Here is an 8,489-nt window from a genome sequence, read left to right as displayed (position 1 = left end):
TGTTGGGGGAGGGGTGTGGCTCTCCAAAGATCTAGTTATAGTCTTGTTTTGCTTTGTTTTGTTTTGTTTTTTGGTACTGGGGATTTAACTCAGGGGTATTTAAACCACTGAGCTACATCCTTGGCCTTGTTACATTTTTTATTTTGGAACAGGGTCATGTTAAGCTGCTAAGGGCCTCTCTCTGTTTCTGAGGCTGGTCTTGAACTCTCCACCCTCCTGTCTCAGCCTGCCAAGCCACTGGGATTTCAGGCAGGTGCCCCTGTGCTCAGCTGGTCACAGCTCCTTCTGTGACCCTTTGCTTCGGATACCACCAGTACAAGTGTTTCAAGGTCTTTACTCAAAATAAAACATCTCTCAAGTTTCAGAACAGACAACAAGGATCGTGTGGACAAACAGAACACAGGAAAACGAGTACTTTCTATGTGCATGTATTTTATTAGAAATGTTAGCCACTATTACACACTAAGTAGGATCGCAAAGGCACAAAGAAACATTGCATGTGAAAAGGGAAAGTAGAACAGAGAGGGAACAGAGAGGCAGTGATCAGCCATCCCAAGGACCACTGGGGACAGCAGTCCCACTTAGCAGAGGTCGGGGACCTGCAGCCTCACTCAGGGGCCAGGATCAAGCAGAGTTTGTCCCTGAGATGTTCCTATTAGTTTGGAAACTTTTCAGCCAGAAAGACTCCAAAGACCAGTGAAAAACGGTGACATGGTCTAGCTAGGTCCCGAGAGAGACGAGGCCAGATGGGAAGGACAGGGTCTTACCGAGAGGGACCTGCCCAGACCGGCGGCCGCCTAGCAGCAGCTCTTCTGGCAGCAGCACTTCTGGCAGCACTTCTGCTGGCAGCAGCCCTTCCCGCAGCCGCAGCCACAGGAGCCACAGCCACAGGAGCTGCAGCAGCTGCGGCGGCAGCAGCAGACCACGGGGGTGCAGCAGCCGCAGCAGCCGCAGCAGCCACAGCAACCGGAGCAGCAGCCCCCACAGCCACTGCACCCACTGCTGCAGCCACCGCAGCCACCGCAGCCACCACAGCTGCCACAGCCACCGCAGCTGCCACAGCCACCACAACCTCCACAGCCACAGCAGCCCATGGTGTCAGGAGAGAGAACTCAGGTGCAGTGAGGAGAGGACTCAGGAGAGGACAGGAGGTCTGGAGCCTCCTTCTGCTGGGCCCTTAAGTACCGTCTTGGGAGGAGGAAAAGGGAAAGGCTGGGCCGCGTGATCAGCGCTCACTTCCTTGTTATCACAGAGCCCACGATGACACTGTCCAGGCCTCGCCCTGTTTACATCCTATGGGCTTCATTTGACCCAATGCCTTGGCCAATATTAACTGGCCTTTTTTACAACCACTTTAGACGCAAGCTAGCCAGGAGATGGTGGCATCTGGGAGGGGACCTTCCTTTTCATAGCAACACAGTGGGACCTCTCACACTTTGAATGAAGTAGAGGCCCAGGGCTCCTGCCAGCCTTTTCCCTATTTCTCTTCAATAGTCTTCTCTGCATACATCCCAGTGAATCTCCAAGCTCAACAGGAGCTCTCAGATGCAAAGAGGAATTATGGGCATCCAAAAGGACCTGGCCTTCTTTCAGTAATGCTCCTGAGTTCCACCTAGAGATACCTTATATATCATCACCTTATACATCATTACATTGACCAACAGTCTTCTTGTGAGTTTGCATGATCCTAGCTATATTTACAAAAGAATATTTATAGGAAATGACACTCTATTAAAAAAAAAAAAAAAAAACCTTAAATTGCCTATTAAAAGTCTTGAAGAGAAGTTCCTGTCTCTCCTCACCCTGTGCACCCTTCCTGGCTGCTCACATTCACAACCATGGGTTGAATTTGTTCAAGTACTTTCCTTAATTTTTCCTCAAATGTGTGTCTCCTGTTTAGACTCTCCTCCAAACACCTAATCCATGCACAGTCAACTCTCAGATTCCATCTTCTCCACGGGGGGTCTCAGAGGCACCTCCAATGTCACATGCTCCAGACTCAAGTCAGAATTTTTCTGCCAGATCACAAGCCCTCCACCAAACTGTTTCCCCCACTCTATTTTATCCGTTGGTTCTCAATGCTTGAAAAACCATCTTGGACTCCTCCCTTTCTCTCAGTCCTGTATCTGTTCTCACCAAAGTCTTTGATGTTGTCTCCTTAAAAGCTGCACAACCTATCCACACGTGCATAGTTCCACAGCAACGCAACCCTGGTTCAAGCAACCCCGGAGCCCTTGCAAAACTGGCTCAGACCCAAAGACTGGGATCACTAATCTGCTGGGTGTGGTGCAGCACATCTATAGTCCAGCAGGCGGGGAGCTGAAGCACGAGGATTGCTTGGGCCTGCGAATTTGACATTAGCCTAGGCAATAATTCAAGATCATGCCTTATAGAAAAAAAGAAAAGAAAAGAAAAGAAAGAAGAGAAAACCATGCGTGCTGAGGGTGTTGCTCAGGTGTGTCAGTGGTAGAGCCCTCGCTTAGCTCGTGTGAAGGCCTTGGTTTCATCCCTAGCAACACACACACACATACACACACACACACACACACACACACACACACACACATATGCTATGTGAATACTGGGATAGATTTGCATAATTTCTGGGCTACACAGTTAAAATTTATTGGATTCTTACTATCTAGACTTTCTTCAGTATGTCTTATATGAATAATTTATTTAATCCTTATAATAAATTTGTGAATAGATATTGTTATTATTCTAATTTTATGAATAAAAAGACACAACCAGTGGCCCATTCATACTCGCTCACTTAGTAGTAATGCCTCGTTAGGTACTCTCAGGGTAAAATATCCGTTTTATGTGATTTGCTAATAAATTTTTTCAATTTTGTTTAGTTTTTAGTTTAAGGAAGAAGTTACTTATGTATCATTGCTGGATTTTCCTAATGAAAGCTTTTACACAATCCATTCAGTCAAGTGTGGGAATAAAGAATACAGGTCTACCACTGTAAAAGCTGAATGAATGCGAGGAATCCATTCCTGCATTCAGCCCAGTGACACAGGTCTCAGCTGACTCGGACCCAGAGGACAAGCCAGGCTGACTGAGAATATGTGGTGCTGAAACCAGATGGGATTTTAATATTTGTCTGTATGTTTTAATGATGTTAAATTACTGCCCCTGGGTGAAGATGAACGCAAGCAACTGATGCTGGATCAGCCAAGGTGAAGGCATGGCTGACCGCCATGGGCAGAGGACAGAGATGGAGGATGGACAGGTGGGGTTTAAGAAAAGGAATGGGAGAGGGATCAGAGCAGGATACACACAACTTTAAAAAAATAAAAAGCTGGCTTTAAAAGGGATGAAGAAATGACTTGTCCTCAAGCATAATGTTAGCCAAAGCAATCTGTATCGGAATGTCTATTGTACATACAATGTTTGTTTAAAAAAAAAAAAAAAAAAAAAGTAAGACTAGAGATGTGATCAGGAAGGAACCAGCAAGAAGTTTCAAATACAGATATTTCACAGCAGAGTAGACATAGTGTTAAAATACAGCAAAACTCTAGGCTGTCATGAACCTCTTCAAACCCTCAGCGCCTGACCAGTGAGCTGGGTGCAACCAAATGAAGTAATGGGCCCAGCTGGCTACGAGGCCTCAGTGAGCAACCGGAACAGGAAGTGGGGTTCAGCACTTGCAGGTCCACCCCAAACAACTTGGAAAGCAAAACAGTAGGGACAGGAAAGAGCAGAAGCCTGGACTACCCTGAAGAGAATGATCTGTATGAGCCTTCTGGGATCTACATTATAAAGGTGAGATTTGGTTTGATTTCAATTATACATAATATATTGAACTTCTGGGTCCTACTTTATTAAAATGTGATTTGTTTTGATTTCAGAAATAGACAAAGACTTATATAATGCAGATCTAACACAGGTGAAGGGGTCAATATGTGATAACCATGATTATTATACTTACATTGCTTATCATCATAGGAAGGTAGAATGGATACAAATATTTAATTCCCACAAACAGAAGCAAAAAAAAAAAAAATCAAAAGAATTTTTCAGTTAAATTTTACCATGATATTGCATGAAATGGATAAAAATTGTAACAATTTCATTTCTTCTCAGATGAATTTAAAAGTTTAGTTCAATTTTACTCGTTAGTTTTATGTGTCAACTGGACTAGGCTACAGGCCTTGTTTACTCAATCAAGCACTAACCAAGGTGTTATTGTGAAGCATTGTGCAGATGTGAGTCCATAGCTAGCTGACTCTAACTCAAAAAGATAATCCTGTCATATCTGGGTGGCCTGATTCAGTCCACTGAAAGGTATTTAAGAGACAGACTCAGGCTTCCCTGAAAAGGGGAAGCTCCATCTGTGGACAGGAGCTCCAACATATGCCCCGAGTCCTACCCAGCCCCACTCTCATGGCCTGCCACATGAATTTTGAACTACCTCACCAGTCCCATAATCAGGTGACTCATGAAATACACCCTTCATCTCTGTGTCCTCCTGGTTCTGCTTCTCAGGATGAACTCGCTCATGGAGATGTTGATGGCAGTCATGGTTGCAGAGGAAAGACTCTTAGCAGGCTTTCTGAACCGTTTCTGGGTTTTCTGGAATTGTTCAACTAATCTGGTTATATTTAAAGCCACAGTGAATTTTCGGTTTTGAAGAGGGGACTAGTCAGCATGGCATGATGTGGGTGTAGACACCAAGCACTGCCATAGAAGTTGTGCATGAGTAGATACTGTTATAACAGAAGCAGGTTCTCTCCCAGTCCTGGAGGCTAAGTCTGAAACCAAGGTGTTGACGGGACCATGTATCTTTGAAGGCACTAGATGGACAGTCCTTCCTTGCCTCTTCCTAGTGTCTGATGTGGTCAGCAACCTTTGATATTTCCTAGCTTGACAACACTCCAATCTCTGCCTCTGTCGTCACATGAATGGAATTTGTTGCTCTTACCTACTGGAACTAGGAGAAGGGAGAAGGATGAGCTCAGGGACTTTGGATTCCCAGCTCAAGGACCACATTAATGACTTAAAATCCTGTATTTGACCTGAAAGAAAGTTTTATCTCCTGTAGTCATGAACTTGAGATCTGAAAATCAAACCCAAGATTTCATCCTAGGATGTAGGTTGAACTCTGAGTCTTGCTGGGCATTTTGATTTCAACACTACATAATAGATCAACTTCCGGGCTCTACTTATTTTTTAAAAATGAGATTTGTTTTGATTTCAGTAATCTGTGATGAAGTCAGACATCCTTTGGAAAGGAGAGGAATCATGGCAATGGAACCCAGACATGTCAAGTCCTACTGACGCTGGGCTCCCTAACCCCGATTCCGCCCCATCTTCTTTGCAGCAGAGGCAGCTCTTCCACAGTTACCTGTGGAGGTTCACCCTCCTCTGCCTGCAGGACAGGCACTGGCTCCCTGGAGCAGGTGCTTTTGTGGGGACTGCAGATGACCCCTGCCTCCTCTCTGCTGGAGACTTCAAGCTCATTCAAGTCCCATTAGACCCTGAAGGGCAATCTACAAAATGTGACCAGTGAGGTGGGGTGCTCCCCACTAAAAGAACCCCATGATCTTTCACATTTTATGAACACAAATTGGGAGCGCGTGTAGGAAGGGATCTCACACAGTGTGGAAGGAACATGTATTGGGACAGGCCAAGTTCACTAGCATGGGTCACCTAATCAGAGATTCTGGATTCCAACCATTGTGGAACTACATTTTTTATTATTGTATCTGGCTCAATAAATCATGTAAGAAGAACCCCAACAAAACTCAGATAGGCTCAGTCTGCCATTGAATGGTATACTTGGATCCTGATAGGAATGCCCGTGTTTCATATGTGCAGCTACAGCTCAAGGACTATGTCATATTAGATCAATAAATATGGACGGTGAATGTACTGGGGGAATTCCCACTCAGTGCATGAGGTTGGTGGAGTTAGAGACCACTGAATGTTTTGTTGAGGGGGGTGTGGCTCTCATAAGGCCTAGTCATAGCTTTTCTTTTTTTTTTGGTTTGATTTTTGGTACTGGGGATTGAACTTGGGGGCACTTAAACCACTGAGCTACATCCTTGGCCTTGTAATTTTTTATTTTGGAACAGGGTCTTCCTAAGCTGCTAAGGGCCTCCCTCAGTTGTCACAGGTCTAGTCAGAGTACTCCTTTTTCTTTATTTTTGGTTTGATTTTTGGTACTGGGGATTGAACTCAGGGGGCCTTTAAACCACTGAGCTACATTCTCATGCTTTTTATTTTATTTTATTTCATTATTATTCTTTTTTAATCAGGGTCTTGCTATGTAAAAAGAGCCTCACTAAGTTCTTGAGGCTGGTCTTGAACTCTCCACCCTCCTGTCTCAGCCTGCCAAGCCACTGGGATTTCAGGCAGGTGCCCCTGTGCTCAGCTGGTCACAGCTCCTTCTATGACCTTTTGCTTGGGATACCACCAGTACAAGTGTTCAAGGTCTTCACTCAAAATAAAACATCCCTCAAGTTTCAGAAAAGACAACAAGGATCGTGTAGACAAACAGAACACAGGAAAAAGAGAACTTTCTATTTGCATGTATTTTATTAGAAATGTTAGCCACTATTACACACTAAGTAGGATCAAAAAGGCACAAAGAAACATTGCTTGTAAAAAGTAAAAGTAGAACAGAGAGGGAACAGAGAGGCAGTGATCACCCATCCCAAGGACCACTGGGGACAGCAGTAACACTTAGCAGAGGTCGGGGACCTGCAGCCTCACTCAGGGGCCAGGATCAAGCAGAGTTTGTCCCTGAGATGTTCCTATTAGTTTGGAAACTTTTCAGCCAGAAAGACTCCAAAGACCAGGGAAAAACGGAGACATGGTCCAGGTCCCGAGAGAGACTAGGCCAGATGGGAAGGACAGGGTCTTACCGAGAGGGACCTTCCCAGGCCGGCGGCCGCCTAGCAGCAGCACTGCTTCTGGCAGCAGCACTTCTGGCAGCACTTCTGCTGGCAGCAGCCCTTCCCGCAGCCGCAGCCACAGGAGCCACAGCCACAGGAGCTGCAGCAGCTGCGGCGGCAGCAGCAGACCACGGGGGTGCAGCAGCCGCAGCAGCCGCAGCAGCCACAGCAGCCGGAGCAGCAGCCCCCACAGCCACCGCACCCACTGCTGCAGCCACCGCAGCCACCGCAGCCACCACAGCTGCCACAGCCACCGCAGCTGCCGCAACCACCACAACCTCCACAGCCACAGCAGCCCATGGTGTCAGGAGAGAGGACTCAGGTGCAGTGAGGAGAGGACTCAGGAGAGGACAGGAGGTCTGGAGCCTCCTTCGGCTGGGCCCTTAAGTACCGTCTTGGGAGGAGGAAAAGGGAAAGGCCGGGCCGCGTGATCAGCGCTCACTTCCTTGTTATCACAGAGCCCGCGATGACACTGTCCAGGCCTCGCCCTGTTTACATCCTATGGGCTTCATTTGACCCAATGCCTTGGCCAATATTAACTGGCCTTTTTTACAACCACTTTAGACGCAAGCTAGCCAGGAGATGGTGGCATCTGGGAGGGGACCTTCCTTTTCACAGCAACACAGTGGAACCTCTCAGGCTTTGAATGAAGTAGAGGCCCAGGGCTCCTGCCAGCCTTTTCCCTATTTCTCTTCAATAGTCTTCTCTGCATACATCCCAGTGAATCTCCAAGCTCAACAGGAGCTCTCAGATGCAAAGAGGAATTATGGGCATCCAAAAGGACCAGGCCTTCTTTCAGTAATACTCCTGAGTTCCACCTAGAGATACCTTATATATCATCACCATATATATCATTACATTGACCCATAGTCTTCTTGTGAGTTTGCATGATCCTCGTTATATTTACAAAAGAATATTTACAGGAAATGACACTCTATTAAAAAAAAAAAAAAAAAAAAAAACTTAAATTGCCTATTGAAAGTCTTGAAGAGAAGTTCCTGTCTCTCCTCACCCTGTGCACCCTTCCTGGCTGCTCACATTCACAACCATGGGTTGAATTTGTTCAAGTACTTTCCTTAATTTTTCCTCAAATGTGTGTCTCCTGTTTAGACTCTCCTCCAAACACCTAATCCATGCACAGCCAACTCTCAGATTCCATCTTCTCCACGGGGGGTCTCAGAGGTACCTCCAATGTCACATGCTCCAGCTCAAGTTAGAATTTTTCTGCCAGATCACCAGCCCTCCACCAAACTGTTTCCCCCACTCTATTTTATCCGTTGGTTCTCAATGCATGAAAAAGCCATCTTGGACTCCTCCCTTTCTCTCAGTCCTGTATCTGTTCTCACCAAAGTCTCTGATGCTGTCTCCTTAAAAGCTGCACAACCTATCCACACGTGCATAGTTCCACAGCAATGCAACCCTGGTTCAAGCAACCCGGAGCCCTTGCAAAAACTGGCTTGGACCCAAAGACTGGGATCACTAATCTGCTGGGTGTGGTGCAGCACATCTATAGTCCAGCAGGCGGGGAGCTGAAGCACGAGGATCGCTTGGGCCTGCGAATTTGACATTAGCCTAGGCAATAAT

The 8,489-nt window shown here is 46.2% G+C and overlaps 2 protein-coding genes across 2 annotated transcripts; both read right to left on the bottom strand.

Moving 5' to 3' along the window:
• Nucleotides 1-797: 797 nt before the first annotated feature.
• LOC306657001 (uncharacterized protein) lies at nucleotides 798-1,094 on the bottom strand (the record flags this gene model as incomplete). Its single annotated transcript, XM_079132665.1, has 1 exon — nucleotides 798-1,094. One exon carries the CDS (start codon nucleotides 1,092-1,094, stop codon nucleotides 798-800), a length of 297 nt encoding a protein of 98 aa, XP_078988791.1.
• Nucleotides 1,095-6,905: 5,811 nt separating this feature from the next.
• On the bottom strand, nucleotides 6,906-7,205 carry LOC306656999 (uncharacterized protein; the record flags this gene model as incomplete). The annotated part of the gene is made up of 1 exon (XM_079132664.1): nucleotides 6,906-7,205. One exon carries the CDS (start codon nucleotides 7,203-7,205, stop codon nucleotides 6,906-6,908), a length of 300 nt encoding a protein of 99 aa, XP_078988790.1.
• Between the last annotated feature and the right edge of the window lie 1,284 nt (nucleotides 7,206-8,489).

The sequence above is a fragment of the Sciurus vulgaris genome (assembly GCF_902686455.1).
Source record: "Sciurus vulgaris genome assembly, chromosome: 3".
Classification (NCBI taxonomy): Eukaryota; Metazoa; Chordata; class Mammalia; order Rodentia; family Sciuridae; genus Sciurus; species Sciurus vulgaris.
This window is presented reverse-complemented; position numbering and strand designations above follow the sequence as displayed.